The sequence below is a fragment of the Haemaphysalis longicornis genome, unplaced genomic scaffold, assembly GCF_048455015.1.
Source record: "Haemaphysalis longicornis isolate Haplotype H1 unplaced genomic scaffold, Haemaphysalis longicornis Haplotype H1 scaffold_5, whole genome shotgun sequence".
Taxonomy (NCBI): domain Eukaryota; kingdom Metazoa; phylum Arthropoda; class Arachnida; order Ixodida; family Ixodidae; genus Haemaphysalis; species Haemaphysalis longicornis.
In genome coordinates this window covers 100,595,552-100,613,315 of record NW_027526385.1, presented here as the reverse complement: position 1 = coordinate 100,613,315, position 17,764 = coordinate 100,595,552, and the positions used below count along the sequence as shown (strand labels likewise).

The 17,764-nt window shown below is 50.4% G+C and overlaps 1 protein-coding gene across 1 annotated transcript in view; it reads right to left on the bottom strand.

The window, feature by feature from the left end:
- LOC144138629 (meteorin-like protein) overlaps window positions 1–17,764 on the bottom strand; it is a 66,101-nt gene that overhangs the window by 41,396 nt on the left and 6,941 nt on the right. Inside the window, exons 2-3 of the mRNA XM_077671017.1 lie at window positions 6,068–6,335; window positions 4,430–4,625 (exon numbers count right to left, since the gene is read on the bottom strand). Of these exons, the coding sequence (XP_077527143.1) occupies window positions 4,430–4,625; window positions 6,068–6,335 (464 nt within the window). The remainder of the gene's footprint in view (window positions 1–4,429; window positions 4,626–6,067; window positions 6,336–17,764) is intronic.

Genomic DNA, 17,764 nt, shown 5'->3' with positions numbered 1-17,764 from the left:
ACCACCGGTTCCTCAGATGCTCATGCTACGGCTATACACTACGATGTAAATCAGTTTTGTGCGCTTACATAATCAGCGGAGCACTCATACCTGACAGCACGCCAGTTACGCTAGCCAATATTATACCTCAGATATTGATCACCACCATTTACAAGCCAGTCTGGGTTAATTTCGGGAATATTCAACAAAAAGTACGATGGACAATGCATAATTATACTCAGGGGTCAGCACACGACAGAGTCGTCTTGTCGTGAGGTGAGAGCCCACAAACATTCATCTGCTACATATATCCTCTGCGAGCAGCGCGGAGACAGGCTTGGAATGTAATCCACGTCTGCGACTAAATGCTTCTTTGAAATATCGTCATATGGCACAAGGAGCCTGCAGAATAAAGCAGAAACTGAAATCGGAGAGCCTTATCGCATGCCACACTACTCTTCCAACGACACATTTCATCGCTTGTTGAACTGTCCAAATATGCGTCCGCCGTACGATCAGGTCTTCGTTGAAGTCGAAAAACAAAAGGAAAGTGAACGCGAGATTTGTGTGTGTGATTATTAAAACGTTCATTGCTTGATTCCGCTGCTCCGCACTTGTACACAGCGTCCCCCTCTCTTCCTCCTCCCCCCCCCCCCCCCCCCACTGATGTTTCGCGAAATAGCAGTGCATTTCGCGTATAGTTGGTCTGGTGAACGTCTTCAGCATCTCAGAAGCTGCACTGTTTTTTTTTTTTTTTTTTCATTTCCGTTAAAGCTATAATGTTTCTTCCGCACTTGCACAGCATTTATTTTTCCGTGGTTTCATTAACTTGCCTTGGTTCTTGCTATAAGGCGTGTGTGGGCAAATATTTAACGGCCCACAGACTTGGAATATACTTAACATTTTGGCATGGTTTATATTCTCATAAAGGGCATAATTTATTGTCCGGAATTGGGTAATCACATCCCCGAAACATATTTTTCTGCGACGTATATATTCGAAACGAAGTCGTATTCGTTGTCCACGCTGCAAAATGAAGCCAACCTCTCGCTGTGCCAGTATCAGGTAAAAACGGGGCGACAGTAGAATTCATTTGTCACAGCTTGACGTATTTGGAAGTGACAGTGGTGATATGCTGCTGCCGTCGCCGACGCCCGGAAGAGCGGCGACGAAGCGCGCAGAACCGCGTCCCCCGGTAGTTCTTGCAGGCGATCGCGTACTCTACGAAGACGCAGCTGCGTTTTAAGCGACCTAAACGTACTCTTTACTTATCGACGTCACCATAACAAGTTTTTTTAGGGCGCGGAAAGGCGAAAAGAAGAAAAACCGAACCAAAACACTGCACGAACCCCTATCAGCCGCGCAGCGCAAATCCCGTCAACGCCGCGGAGAAGCGGCGGCAGGCGGCGCAGCGATCGCGAAGCTCGAGGCGTATATTGCTTTTTTTTTCTTTTACGCATCCGACGTCATGCAACGATATGCGCTTTAAAACACCAGCTTTTGATTTATCATTTTTTAAATCTCCCAGCGTGTGATCCCGCGCTACAGTCCCGTACAACGAATCACCGCATTTACGCGGCACCTGCCAGAAGTTATGCGGCACAAATACGGTACTCGCGCGCCCGCGACCGACAACTTCACCGACGAAGCGGACGCACGTGCAAAACGCACTACGCACAAACGCAAAAGAACCCACCTGTCAAAACAAGGCAAAACACAGCGCGCGCCTTCACGCAAGCCAAGCCAAGTCGAGCCGAGCCAAAAACGCGCAAGCTGTGCCCGCGCCCGCTGTGTCTGCATTCGCCTGCGCTTCAAGCCGCTTTCCACTGGCGCTCAAAGCGAGGCGCGCAACCACCGCCCAGGCTAAGCCGCCCTCGTCCACGCAGGCACTGCAAAAGAAAGGGCGTCCACGAACAGCGGCCGCACCGCACCCCGCAACCCAGCTGACCCCCGTCGCACCGCCGCGGACCCCTCCTAAAAACGCAGATGAACGCACGGAGGGGAAGACTTGAACGGCAGACGACGCCCTTCCCGGCGCACTTTTTTTTTTTTATCGTCTGCTTCTCTCTTTTTGATCGTCTGCGCTTTTGCTTCGCTGCGTTCGCTCTTCTGCTCGCGTGGATATGGATGCGAACGTGCTGTTGTTGCCTGTTTGCGATCTTCCCCGCCGTGAGGAGGCAGAGCAAAAGAAAATCCCTTCCCGACCCCGCCGCAGCCCGCTTGCAAGCAGTCTGCAGCCACCACCTTGGTCGTCGCCGTTCCTCGCAATCTGCTCTAGCTGATTTTTGTGGTGCGGGGCGGTTGACGGTGGAGGCAGAGGTGTGCCTCCCCCGCACGGCCGAAGAACTGGCGAGAGGTGGTCCACGGGCGGCGACGGCGAGCACGTGCGGTGAAGCGGCAAAAATAATGACATAAATGCGCGTGTGCGCGCGCGGGGGTCAGGGCGTAGTCGTTTGATGAGTTCGCAGGTTGAAACCACTTTCAGCTAAGACTAACGTGGCGTAGCCTCCAGAACGCGCTTCACACCCGTCGTTTCTGTTCCGACGTTCGCGTCTTTTTCTTTGTGTGTGGTTTTTTTGTTTGGTTAAGGTCTTGGTTTCCCTACGTCGTTTTTTTAGCATTGCACTTCCTTCTCCCGTAGTCTGGCGCACCGTTGCGCTCCTCGGTGTCTGGGAAAATGATACAGATGACACAGCAGCGTCTGCGAAGAGGGAATCTGCCGAGAAGACACACTTCACTTTACCAGCGCTGGCCAACAGCTTTATTTATATCTCGCAAGTCAACAAGAAAAGGCGTTGTCTACGCACCTGAACCTCACAGGTAGTTGTCCGAACATTTTCCGCTGCACGAACGCTTTTAGTCTACGTCTTGCACCCTTGTCGCCCGCGTCACTCCCAAAACCGTCGCACTGCAGTCTGTTTCGCCGTTATTATAAAAATAAAGCAACGTATACCATGTGTAGGCGAATGATTCGTCCCCCTCCCATATCTTGCGTTTCCTTGTGTATTTTATTTTAGTGTCCGTGCTCTGTTTATATTTCGGACTTCTGTTTCCACTTACGTCGAGCTGGCGAACGTACTCCCACAGTCGTCTCGTTGCTCGCCGTCCCGTGTGCCGTGTTTATAACCAACCGAGCGGCGCCAAGACATCCTACACCGGCAAAGCAAGTGGTCTGGCTCCGGGGCGCGAGACGGACTGTGCCCAGGCAGTCGACAGTTTGAGCGTCAGCGAGTGTGCGTGTGTGGCGAGAGACCTGAGCGGATCGCCAGAAAGCGTATGTGAGCGAAAAGAACGGCGCCGCCCAGGCGCTTTTGTCAGTTTCATACGAACCCAAGACAATAATTAAAAAGTTTGTTTTTTCTTTCTCCTATAAATTGTACGGAAGCTATTATTTGACCGTCCGTCTTCAAGCAAGAAAACGACCTGAGCGAAAGTTGATTCAAGAAAGTTAACACATGAACCCAACCTTTCATAACCCGCTTATGTGTGCAATCAAACAGGATTTTTACTATGCTGCTACCCTCGTTCAGCACTCACGCACAACGAGATTGGCGACGGCGACGATGTGTTTCACGGTCTTTTTCGCGACCCGTTCTAACGAGACTTCCAAACAAAAATTACTCTTGTAAAGCTTATGCACCGCACGCATGCGTGATGGGGTAAGCAGAACGGCCATTCGATTATTCACATTACAGAAACTTTTGCCTTCGCTGGAAGCCCGAAGCTAGCAGACTTCCATGTTTCCTTTCTAAATCCTTCCTAACCGACAGCGAGATTCCAACCGTTAGCCTGCAGCTTTCAAGTAGCAACACACAGCTCTAGGAGATACGCATGAAACCGTTTGAGGCCCAGCTGTCTATGTGACAAAATGAGCCCCTACAAGCGAGTTCAGGAATCGTGATTCAACCAGACCTGCACATAGCAGGATCTGTCACGATGACGCTTTGAATCAGACTCCACCCTTGAGCATTGGGAGATCGCCGCAGGACCATCTCCGGAGCAGCAGAAAGTCGTGGTGACCACAGCCCTGGAAGCATCGCAGACTCCTGGACGAAGGAGGCTGACCGCACTCCCCTAATCACCACCTCACTCTCAATAAATGTTCGCTACTACTACACTACTCCAAATCAACTTCTTCGTCTCTCAGCGTTGGATTGGCGCACCGGAGTGGTTAACACGCCCCTACCAATAAGCCGACCTTCTGTCGCTACATGTGGTGGGCACTTGGGGTTCTCGACTGGTGCATCTTTGGAAGGGGTGGCCCGCTAAAGCGAGGCTAAAAGACGCTAATGGACCGTGACGTACCGTTAGCGAATGGCTTTCAAAGCGGGCGGGGCAGCATCCGCGACGTACGCCGAAGACGGGACGCGCGCGGACTAATCGAGCGTGCTGTGCGCGACGCGTTCGACAGCGCGTGTCGGGACAGAGAGGTTGGCGGAGGAAGACTCACCGGCCATGTCGTCGTCGAGGTCCCGCTGCGACATCACGGGCGTGAGGTGGTACCAGAGGCGAAAGGTGTCCCTGCTCAGCAGGTGGTTCGCCTCGGGCGTGGCTTCGAGGAACAGCGCCACCTGGCCCTGGTACGAGGTGAAGCAGCGTCGCACCTCGTCGTCCTCCTCTGGCAGCCGCGACGACGCCGGCTGTCCCTGCGAAGTGACAACCACGCCATTGTTACGGCGTTGCCGTTACATTGCCCGAAGAGGGTCATAGCTCCGAATGCTTAAAAAAAAAACTGCGGTTGATTCCTCTGTCACAGGAATCAGTAAAACAGGAAAGTGAAATGTGTAGCGAAATCTGCAGCTGAGCATGATTTGCGGGTCGGCAGCTGTCTTGTGGGTGTGCTTGGCGAGCGACGTCATGCTGGCGGGTCGCTTCCGCAAAGGTGCACTGGCGTCATTTCCGTGACGGATATGACGTCAGTGAAATTTCGGGGTATCGCGGCATGAAACACTTTCGTGTTAAAATATCAAACCCGAAAACGAACAACCATAAGTATAACGTACTAAAGGTTGCTTCCCCGCAAGAAGACCCTGTGTGTAGGGGTGCACCCTTTACAGGCCACTTGCTTCGTTGTACTGGCGTCACTTCCGTGACGAATATGACGTCAGCGAAATGTTCGTGTATCCGGAAATACAACACTTTCGTGTTAAAAAAAGAATAAAATGCGAAAGAGGTGAAGAAGCATCCCGGGCCATCTGCACTAATGTGAAACCTAGGGAGGGCGAAGCATGCAGTGTATAAGCCTATTCTTGGCGTCTTCGCGTTTTGCCCATGGAGATAAAACCGTTGGGGGGTAGAGGTATGCAGCTTTGCGGTAAGAGTCTCCTGTCTTTGAAGCAAGAAGCGCTCTAGCTCGAGGCGTTAAAAAAGGAGAGTCCCGGTGTTTTCTTTTAGTACGCCTTACGTTCTAGCACGAGGCGTTGGAGAAGGAGTGTCCCGGTGTCTTAGTACCGTGACTACATGAGACGAGATACGACGACGACGACAGGAGACGTCGACAGCCCGAGCCCCCAAGGGGGCTTCGTCCCTAAAAGGCCATTAAGAACAAAAAACAACGCTGTTTCATTTGAAAGAACTAGCCTTTGGCAACTCGTTAAGCTCCACTTCACGTACAAAAGACGTTTCTTAAGCGCCCCTCCTCCCTCCAAAAAACGCAAAAAATGTTTAAAAGCCTTCAAATTTCGCGCGACGTACGGCGTCAGCCGTGACGCAACACAGGCTAGCGCTTAAAACATAGCTATCCGTGCGCGACTTCTCGTTAGCATTCAAGTGGTACGATCAAACGGAACGGGAGAGGCGCCATGTTTTTTGGCTGTGACTTTGGTCGGTGGCCGCGGACCGTAGAAACAAGATTTTGTGACGTCACAAAGACCAGGCCAGAAAACGGCTCGTGAGTCACCACTATTTCATGTGTTTTCTTTCATATCTCGGCTACTTGTTCAAAGTTTGGGACATAATTGCTACCACTGTTATTTAGGCGAAGCAGTCTTTTTGACGAACGAAACTTGTATTTTGTCTACACGGCACCTTTAACCACACGTTTTACACCTCCACACGCTGCTCAGGGGAAGGGTATTCTCTTTCTCACCTTGAAGATAGGGATGAGCCTCCGGTGGCCTTCGAGATGCACCGCTGCGCCCGTCGAGTTTGTGGCGACCTTAACGCATACTCGGAAGTCCCTGGCGCCGCCACTTCCGGTTCCGCCGAGCCGCAGCAGCACCCGCAGGGCGCCGCGCGGGTACCTCCACGTGACTCGGCCCTGGTCGCACCGAAGGTAGACGGGCACCACGGACCTGGACTTGAGCCACCGCTGAGACGCGTGGCCCGTCCTCGCTGCGTCGGAAGAGCGAAGCCCGCTGGACAGAGAGAGAGACACCGTTACGACCCACCATCAGGGTAACCAAAATTATTAAAAGATTATTTTAACACGAAAGTTTTATTCCGAGTTACACAAAGATTTCGCTCATGTCATAAAAGTCACGGAAGTGAGGCCAGTACAACGAAGCAAGCGGCCTGTAAAGTGTGCACCCCTGCACACAGGGTCTTCTTGAGTCCCAAGCCTTTAGTACTAAAGAGTATGTTATACTTAGGGTTGTTCGTATTCTGGTTTTATATTTTGACACGAAGGTGTTTTATACCGGGATACACCAAGATTTCACTGACGTCATATCCGTCACGGAAATGACGCCAGTACACCTTTGCGGAAGCGACCCGCCAGCAGGACGCCGCTCGCCAAGCACACCCACAAGACAGTCGCCGACCGGGAAATCACGCTCAGCTGCAGATTTCGCTGCACATTTCACTTTCGTTTTTACCGATTCCTATGACTGAGGAATCAACCACAGTTTTTTAGACTTTTTTAGTGGGACCATTGGCGTCCTGCCCAAAAACTAATGCACACACCTAGAGACTGGTTGGGCGACCGAAAAAAAGTTCTGACAAGATCTCTGGACAGAGGTGCGTATTTCAAACCGGGTTCCTATTGTGACAAAACGGTTTCTTGAAAATCGGGATAAAGGAACGCTTATAGATACGGCAATACACGCATGGATAATGCAAGGAGTACTATAGTGCATTTTTATCTCATAAAACACGTACCGGTATACGTTTAGAGCGTTCGTATACAGATGCCCTTACTTATAATGCGGGAAAAATCGTCGCATGGGTTCGTTCTTCGTTTCCGATTTGGGTTTTTGAAGGTTTGACGATCGATTGTGCGTACTTTCAGCGAAACTTGGACGCACTTTTATGGAAGGTTTTGAGGCACTTTTGACGCGGTTTTGATGTGAGAAATTTTTCCCGCTTTTCTCAGCTTTCTTTAAAAGAAGATGGTACTGTTTTTGTCGATCGGCATTGATTATTAAAGCGAACCTTCTATGCCTTACCGGTGGCATTGATCGACAGCGTAAAAAACACCGAAGGAAAGCCAACTTTACACAATGGGTTTCACGAAACGATGACGATGATAAGCGAAAGCTCATCAAACGCGAGAGAGAGAGAGAGAGAGAGAGAGAAAGAGAGCGAGAGAGAGAGAGAGAGAGAGAGAGAGAGAGAGAGAGAGAGAGAGAGAGAGAGAGAGAGAGAGAGAGAGAGAGAGAGAGAGAGAGAGAGAGACGCTTCTCAGTATCGGAATCGAAACTGGGACGACCCTCGCGCTATTAAGCCGGGGTCTTTCCGATTGCGTCATTCCGACGCGGTCCAAGAAGCTTCGCGTTTTAACCACCGTTCTCCTAAGAGGGAGGCTTTGATTTTTTTGTGGCTTCTGCAGTGTAGCCGTCGTCTACACTGCGTGTCGTAGGTCTTGCTTGCCTACATTCGTGCTCATATTTTTAAATGCAACTGCGTCGAAGCTGGCGATTTCCTCTTTCCCACAACAACCCTTCCCCACGAAACCCGTTTCCCAACATTTCAACTCCCAAAATACTCCAAACAAAACACTACACATCACCGCAACGAATGCCATGGCATGAGAACATTGAAAGTAGGTTAGCACTAACAAATATGCAGAAAAGTATACCTTTCGAGCACTACTTCTTGCACCGATCAAGTTTGCTTTCCAGTATACATTTGCAGGCAACGAACATACGGGTAAGTTCATATCCATTGCTTTTCAACTGATATGTTGTTTTCTTTCAAGCTAATTTGTATAAGCATGCACTGCCTGCATATATTTGTTGGCTGGTAATGAAAGAGGGGGATGTGCTGTTTATTCCTTTCGGAGTGCTTTCCAAAAGCGTTCGGGCATGTATCTATGCTTATGTCTTTTTGTATTCTTTTCCTGGCTTGGGTCTGAACCAAGCTTGCCAAGTTGGCTGCGTTCCATGTTTCATCTGGATTGCAATACTACAATGTTGCCTACATTACTTCTTGGCAGTCTTGACTGCTTTGCAAAGCAGGAGATGCTGTACGTTATTTTCCGCAAAAATTTCGACTCGTACTGTAATCGAGTTTGATAGGATCACGTCGCCCTAGCGCCTTCCTGACTTCACCGTAAGCTAAAGCTGATTTTTTCCTCTACTCCAGAGTTTAAATGAAAAAAAAAAAGCGAACTGTTTTTTCACTGCTTTACCACTGAGTGTTCCTTTGGTTATTCTAATGTTTATGTCCAACCACTGAACCAAACTATCCCCAAGGGAAAGCTAATTTCCTTTTATGCTTTTCATTCCAAATGCAGACCAGAAAAAGAAATCATTTGAATGCACTCAGACACAGATTAGGGCAAATAACCGAGCTAGCACGGCTAATTCTGACAATGAACATGTCCAGTTCTGTTGACTCATGGCATCACTGTACTTCGCGCCTCTCGATACGAAGACGTCGTCAAGGGCGTGGGCGTATGAGGCGGCCAGACCTTCCGGTCACTGATAAAAAGGCTCGCCGTCAACGCCGCACTCTCGCTTTCTACGAAACGTATCACGCCCAGCGATAGATAGGCCGTGCCGACCCGATAAGGCCACGAGTCCACTTCCGTAATTAGAAGCAAAGACTCTTAACGGCACTGGCGTTCGGCTGAGTTAGTGGCCCTCAAGAACATGTCCTTGTCGCGAAGTTATACACGCCTTGCAACGCGTCGAGCGAGCCAATAAAGTTGAGCCAATATAAACGCCAAGGGCCGGACGGGCGGGGAACTAGTACGGTATGCCAAGCCACGAGACAAGGCTGACAAGTCGTTGGCGCCCGTCGACGCGCTACCGGAAATAATAGACAGCCCAGAAAGAAGACCTCCGCAGACGACGCCTCGGCTGCTGCCGCTAATTGAACGTGCAGTGTGCCGCACGCGCCGTAAAGTGGAGACTCGAGACAACCACCACAGTGAACGGGTTCTCTTGCCTAGCAACGGCCTCCGCTCTCCGCCTGGCCTGTATGCCCGCTAAGCCTAATTGGCGTCGCCGAGACGGCCGAGAGCATCAAAGATGGCGACGCCCCGCCGAGCAGGCACGCGCCACGGACGACGCTCATTGGCCAGTTCGGGAAGCGCGCGTATATCGTCTGCTGACTCCGTGACTCCGCGTCACATGCCGGCCTTGTCGTCTGCAAGCAGGCAACGCCACGACGACTATCGCCGACATCACGCTGCCATCGCCCGCCCTTTGGCTCGCTGCGAGTTCGGCCGGACCGGTTCCGTCGCCCGAAATGCTCATTTCTTGTTCTTTGTTTTTCTTGTTTTGTTTTGCCCTTTTGGTGGCGGTCGGTCGTGTCGGGTCGCCTGTAAATGGATGTTGTTTGCTTTTTCTCGTCTTGGAAGAAAAGAAGGGAGTGTGGCGGACATCGCGTCGGTCGCGTGTCTCGCCCTGTGGCAGCCCCCCGGCATCATCTCCTTTCGCCTTCATCGAGGCCTGATTGAAATACGACGTGCTCCGAAAGAGAAAGTGCCGCGCTCCGAGCAACGTCACGCGCTGTCCACCTGGCCGCTATTAGTGTCAGTACAGGCGATGGAGGAGGCAGCAACACAGACTGCGTTGCTCCGCAGCGGACGACGTTGAGCGAAATGGCGGGTTGTTTAAAAAGAAAAGTGGGAGCCCGGTTGAGGGACGGTCACCTGTCGTCGAACTACACAGGTGCGGACGCACGTCATATGGGAATGACGATGACCTTTCTTTGGAAAGGAACGTGTGGCGCGTTGGGATGCGAGAGGGTGTATAGGAGGAGAGACAACGAGAAATAGAGATTATGATCACCAAGATTTAAAACAGTCGGTAATCTTTAAATGAGGGCACGCAATGTAGGGGGGGGGGAATCTAAGAAGAGTGTTGTGCTCTGTTATGTGTTATGTTTGGAATACGTATCCAAGCGAGTTTATTGAAGATTGAAATTTACTAATAGAAAGTGGGCGTTTCAGGGATGGTAATTTCGACGTCAACAGGACGACGGAAAAACAAAATGATAGGCACAAAAAACTAAAAAGGCGCACAAGCGAATGTTTTTGGAGTCTGTTCCCGCAGTTTCTTGCGGCTGCTTCGTTTCTAAAATACGTAAACTAACAATACCGGTTTTCCACGCATGCGTCGAAGAACAAGTGCGACCAAGGCAGAGGCACTTCTATATTGTTAGGAGGAGGAGCATGAGTAAACTTTCTTTAGGCGAGCCTTAGGTGCTGATGTCTGGGCACCCGCCCGGTGCGGGGTTTCCTCTAGTCCGGGATACCCTGGCTTGCGCTGCCCTCTTCACCAGGCTGCTAAAAATTATTGTTTAACGAGTCCAAGCTGCGATTCGGCTATAAAACACACCGTACAGTAGAACATTTCTAATTAATTTTTATCACCCCAGCACCGTTAAAACACACGGAGTTTTTGCGTTTTCCTTTCATAACGAATGGAGCCTTCGCGGCAAAACAAAGCCCACGACCAACCCCTTTCCCGCGTCATGGTTGTAACGTCGATGCAAGCGTAGGCAAATGGTGAGATAAAACTTAAGCTTTGGACACGAAATGGTGCTAAAAGCGATTGATAACGATAGGCAGGCTCAGCTAGGCCTAGTAGAGCACGCGGCCACGCACATTCTTCGGTACCACACAAAGCGTGACTCGGCAGCGGTCGCGATGAAATGGTCAAGAGGACAAACTTGTCTTCGTCGAATTTTGCGCTGCGCAGAACAGACGAATTTAACCGAGCGAAACGGCAAGACGCAAAGGCATCCCGACGTCAACCCTCGTAAAAGTTATTATTCCACTGTCTTGAATTCTTAATGCCCTCCACCTGCAGAAGACAATGTTCGCGTCAAGCGCCCGAGTACACACGAGGGCCACATAGCAATTACCCGTGACGCACACGCAAGAAGAACAAATCGTTGAACGCATGACGGCGTCACGGGAGAATGCCACCTGGTGACGCTTTGTTCGCAAGTTATTATTTTAAACCTACTAAAGCCTTTGCCTATGCAGGGCCACCGTAGATTCGCCCAGACAAGTCATCGCGTGTCTCCGACGCGGACTACGTTTTGGAGCAGACGATGAAAAAACTTCAAGCGCGCGTCAGCAGCAGCGCGGACGACACAAAACGCACACAACGGTCACGGCAGGCAGCAGAAAACGGGGGCTTGATGGGAATAGGACACGGCGGGGACTAGATTAAAACGCACTGCCTCTGTGATAACAGGTATATCGGGCCGCAGGAAAGTACAGAGGAGGGAAGTCCAAACGGGCCAAGCGAATGATCTATCCGACCATTCCACCCCGCACTTATTTGGGCAGCTTCTAAGAGCGTGACGGGCCGGGTCACCGTCCAGAGCATCATTTACATAATGAGCCCTTTCGCCAAGTTGCAGGCATTATTGTTCTTCTGCAAATTTCCCCCTCAATCTTGCTCCATCCACCACACGCACAGGCTCCGAACCGTGGCCTGTCGTCTGCTCTCGCGGGCCGGTCGTCTGCATCGGCGGCCGCCATTAGGCAAACGGGATGTGCTGCTTATAACATGTGAGGAAGCAAGCTCGTGAGCCGCGCCACAGTTGCGTCCTGTTTCCAATTGTTTCTTCCTCTCACTCTCTAGCCCGCTCCGCGCGTGTGCGTCACGCAACCGTACCGCAGCCGCTATCGGCTTGCAGCGGATCGAGGTGCCGCAGAACAAAACGCACGGCGCAGGCGCAACGCTTATACGGCAGGAAATGCCGCCGGCAACATTATAGCCGCAAGCACGCGGGCATCCCTTTCTTTGTATCTATTTTCCTCTGCCTTTCTACCTCAGGCGTTTCGTGTAGCCGAAACAAGGCACCCACGAAAAAGAAAGAAACGCGAAAGCGCCGTCTGCTCGCTAGCAGACGACTGCGCGTGAAGCAGACGACACGAATGAGGCCGCTGCAGAAGGCTGTCCGTTTGTCAATGACGTTTGCAACGACAGCCTAAGATAGATGACGGCTGGCACGGTCCCAAGATCTCTCGCTGGATTCAAGCGCGTGGTTACGTGTCTCAGCCCTTTCTGGAGACACGCTTCCGGTCAAAGAGGAATGGGGTCATGCAGGAAAGGGGAGCTTCGCTCGTTTCGTTGGCGGGAAATTTTGAAACACCAGCATGACAGTGGGGTTTCCGAGATCGCACACTATGAAAATACTCCGAAACGTCTACATGATAACCAGGGGAATACGACGGTTATGAGCAACGTGATATCCATCATTGTACAGTGGGGTGGTCTCTACCAGTATTCAGAATTTTAGCAGCATTTATCCAGCACTTTGGCAATTACGGTCTTCCAAAGGCGCACATTAGCTTCGAGTTAAAAAATAACAATAACTTGAATCGAAGCTGAAGGAAACCGCAAGCTATTGTTCCGTCGCAAAAAAAAAAAAAAAATCTAGACTTCTTTCCGCTGCTGCAAACGAGTCAAATTTAATGCTTAAATACTGTTCTTTTTTTTTCAATGCTTTGAAGACGCAACGTGCTAGAAAACAGCTAAAATGTGCTCTCACTGACCCAATTTCTCAATTCGCAGAAGAAAGTCAGAGTTGAGGTTCTCTTGAATGTAACTGGGATTTAATGGGCTATAAGAGTTCATTCTCCAGGTTTTTTTTTCGGATTGCGAGGGGGGTGGGGGGTCAGGAATACTTTAAAAAGGTTTTCGAGGCAGCCGCATTTTCAATTTTAAGCGAAACTCAAGACGGCGACGTCACAACGACCGCTGCTGGATGCTGTGTCTTATGTATCCTGCAAGCAGGGCCAAAGCTACGTCGGCTCGGCCGCCCTTTATCTTATCTTATCTCCTGTCCTTGATTTACGCCCCCAAGAAGAAGAAGAAAAAAAAAAAAAGACGGCGTCGTGTGTCGACCACATGCACGTGCTCGTTCCTAGGACTGTGGTTTCCATGCGCAGCTTTCCGGCTCATCGCAATTATATCACAAGCGATTACTTTAGAGATATCCAGCGTAATGCAAGGTAATTTCGATTTATTGATTGTAGGGTTTAACGCGCCGACGCAACGCAGGCGATGAGGCGCGCCGTAGTGGAGGGCTCCGGATTAATTTTGACCACCTGGGGATCTTTAACGTGCGCCGAAATCTCATACACACGGGCGTTTTTGCTTCCATCTGAAAAGCAGCCACCGCGGTCGCGATCAAACCCGCGTCCTTGGACTCAGCGGCACAACTTTTTAGCCACTAAACCACCGCGGCTGGTAAGTATTTTGATCCAAGTGTTCATATCCAAGTTGATATCCGTGCGAAATATCCCTTCCCTTAAATGGCTTTACTTCGTTCCGGAGCGTCGGAAAATTTCGACCGACAAAGCCAGGGATGGGTGGAGTTAGCTCTTACACGTGACGCCCATTATTACTACGGCTGTCCAGACTACAGTTAAAACGCTCTCTAACAAGGTCACTAAGAACCGCGGATTATTCCGTTAAACTGAGGCCTCGTAAAATCGGGACGTCATTAATTTACAAGCGGTTTATTCCATAAATTCGATGTGGAAAGGGAGGCGCATCCCATGGCATCGTAATTGCGGCCGCCGCGGAGCTTTGCCTGCCGATAATTTAGGAATCCGCTAAATGTCCCCGGTGAAAATAATAAATTAGCCGGGACCCTAAAGTCGTCGCACTCGAGCAGACGCGTGAAAAACGGCGCTTTTTGTTGTACCACTTTCCCGCTGAGCGGAACGTTCTTGGCTCTCATATCCTTGAACCACGCAAACGGCTAGGCTTCCTCAAGCTTGTCGTGCGGGTTGATCTTGAGGTTCTTTTCTTCGACGAAATTCCAGACGATGTGACATGGATGATGGCGTGCTTTCCTTTCTAAGCTTGTGGAAAGAGCACTGGGCGGCACACCTTGACCTGCGGCCGCAGGACTGCTCAGTACCTCTCTTAGAGCTCTGTAAAAACGAAACTAGATGCCCAGTTTTTTTTCCAGCTTTTTTACGTGGCGCAACAACCTTCGCTGTGTTCTGACGGATCTAAATCGGAAATTGATCGTTCCTTAAATGTATCTGTTTTTCGGAACAGTTCGTAAAATTGGAATGGCGCTTAATCTATTTCCTTAGTTCGGAGTTCATGTAAAACCATTCAGCCAAGGCGTCGAGCGAACATAGAGAGGCAAAAAGAACTGGTATAGAACCGGAGGTAGTTAAGGAAAATTGGGATAGCTACCGGCTGAAATATAGGCACCCGCGGGGGAATCCGAATTTGTCGTTAGATCGGGATTTCGTTTCGTTATGTCAAGTTTTGATTGTATTGCTAAGAGAAGTTACTATCCTCATTAGTATTATCCATTTCTAAAAAAAATACAGCAGTCAAACCGGACTGGCTACAGAACCCTAGCCATACCACACTGCCAACGGACGTACACCAGCCGTATACAGCACTGGCCACAGACCGTCGTGCCAGACTGGCAGGACCATTGCAACACGCTTCGGAATGCTGTGAGAACAAGAAGTCATCAAAAAAAGAATGACGCCTTAGGCAAAGCGCGCATACAAGGCACAGCGCTGGCGGACATGTTCATGCAACCTTGGACGGCCTCTTAACGAAGTCGTTGGCGATTCCGTCGGCGTGCAGGCCGAAAGCGAACAAGTGCTTGGCGCGTTACACATTCCCCCCGCACCTGCTGTAACGGCCGCCGACTGGTCCGGGAGGAATATGGCATGGCTACACGCCCGAACGGCCACCGGAGATTTCTTTCTCCGCTTGGTGATATTATCATTTTAATCGCTGTATCTGCCGCGTATCTACTCTTCGAGCATCGAGTATGCCATGCATAGTGGTCCGCGCATACGATTCTCGTTTGCCCAGCCCGTAAGGGGCCCCTATTTCCGCAGCCCCGGCATGTTCCGTCGTTTAAACAAACGCGCGCGCAAGGACATTTGGAAACATTTATGATTTTGTGATAAATTTCCATCACTCTAATCCATTCTAGCCAGGGATGGTGCCATTACGCCCGCCCGTAATACCTAAAGTAATTGCTTTACGCCGACCTAAATAGGCGGCCGCTGCTTCAGACGATGACGACGATGATGGTTTACTTTACAACGGGCTTTACTGTCCGGCTGTGGGCCTGTGTAAGTTAACGTGAAAGCGTTTATGTCTCATGAGGCGTTGCCCACATCGGATGGCTGAAAAGATCCAGGTACCGCGAGCCATCACCGATGTAGAACCGTGACAGGCATGCACTTAACTATTCTCTCCAACGACACATTCAACACGGCTAACGAGGTACTTTAAATACGAACGAAATGACGCCAAGATGAGGAATAAACTCAAAACGAACGGGTGCCCCTCCTGGTTCCATAGCGCGCCAACGGAAGACAATGCTCTAGCATCCAGTGTACATAAGCAGCAAGGCAGCAAACAGTAGCTGGTTGGTTGTACATACTCCTGAGTCGCGGAGTCGTAGACTTGAAACAGAAAAGGAACAACACGCAGACACACGTTGCGCAAACTAACTGATTAAATTCTTCACAGCATGCACGAATATACAGAAAACGTTCCTGGTACAAAATCTAAATTATGTGAATGTGATAAGAAGGAGCTCAGATGAGCTGAGAAGGAGAGGGGTTGAGATGGGTTTGCACTTCTTGTTATCACATTCATATGACAGTGTATTGATTGCAGTGTTTAACGCGCCGACGCAACGCAGGCGATGAGGCGCGCCGTAGTGCAGGGCTCCGGATTAATTTTGACCACCTGGGGATTTTAACGTGCGCCGAAATCTCGAACACACGGGCGCTTTTGCTTTTCGCCTCCATCAGAAAAGCGGCCGCCGCGGCTGGGAGTCGAACCCGCGACCTCGTGCTAAGCAGCGCAACGCCTTAGCCACTGAGCCACCACAGCGGGTCATATGACAGCCTAACCTCGTTACAACGAAGCAGTAAATTAGTTCGTTCTAACCGTTATTCGTTGTAACAGTACGTGTGAGAATCGGCGATCTGGCTAGCGCAGAAATTTCAGAAACAGAAACACTATGTGCTAGGCTTCGAGCCCATTATAAACGAGGCAATCCTTCCCTGTCTGCTTGTAGTATCTCAAACTAAGTGGACCACAACACGAGAAAGTAAAATTACAACAGAACAAAGTGTGTTCGACAAAAGATACCTGAATCAATGTTCGTTATAACGAGGTTCAGCTGAGCCGCCGTGGTGGCTCAGTGGCTAAGGCGTTGCGCTGCTGAGCACGAGGTCGCGGGTTCGATTCCCGGTCACGGCGGCCGCTTTTCTGATGGAGGCGAAAAGCAAAAACGCCCGTGTGTACGAGATTTCGGCGCATGTTAAAGAACCCCAGGTGGTCAAAATTAATCCGGAGCCCTCCACTACGGGGCGCCTCATCGCCAGCGTTGGGTCGGCGCGTGAAACCCTACAATCAATCAACGAGGTTCAGCTGTATTATATAGATTTTGTACCAGAGGCGTTTTCTGCATATCAGTGCGTGTTGTGAAGAATTAAACCAGTTGTTGGTTCGCGCATCGTCCTGCCTGTGTGTTGTTCCTTTTCCGTTGAAGTTCTAAATCAGCGCGATTAAGCAGTATGCGAATAAGCAGACTTCAGTGCCTCGAGGAATTTTCAGTATCCCGCAAAATGGTATTGTTAATTAACGAGACTAAAAATCACATCTGGCAAGTTGACACGGTCAACCTGTTCGACTCAATGCTTGACCCTGCGACAAGCTAGTGGTAGCTGCAATTACGGAATAATTACGAATACAGTAATTATGCAGAAGAACATTCCTCGGGCAGTTGAGCCTGCCTACGTGATTTGAAGACGAAAACCAGCAATGAGCGGACTTATCCACTACTGTACCGTGTCTGCGCCCCTTTCTTCGCTGTCGTTTCTTTGTCCTTTCTTTTCGCAAGAATTACTCGACAGGCGCGCTGGTTGCGATTCACGGGGCAGCTCTACAGAGCTCTCGTCCGCCTGCACATGTTCTGTGCACGCGCCGCCACGTTCATGGGTCACGGGGCACGCGTCAGGCTAGTTCTTGTTCTATTCTGTCACGATGCCGTGTCACGGCGCACTTGGCCGTTGCTCTGACGACCCAGGTTAAAATCCGGTGACACACGAACTTAAATGTGATTTTACTTAATATTAGGTGCAGAGCACTTTATGGGCTCGCCTTGCCGTCGTAGCTCGCTCGCTGGACCCAAGTAGAGCCCCACGGCGTTCCGTCGTAGCGGCTGTCGTCGCGGCGTAACCCAGAGGCTTCAAAAGCCAAGCGGTTTATATAGGCACAAGCGTTCGAAACTCGTGAACCGCAGGCGCTTAATTGGCGCAAATAAAACTGCACGGACATTTGAGACAAAATATACGGAGTTAACTGGCAGCGCCCGCGTTCATTTAGTTCGGAACGCTCGGTGGGTTGGTTTTTACGACAGTAAG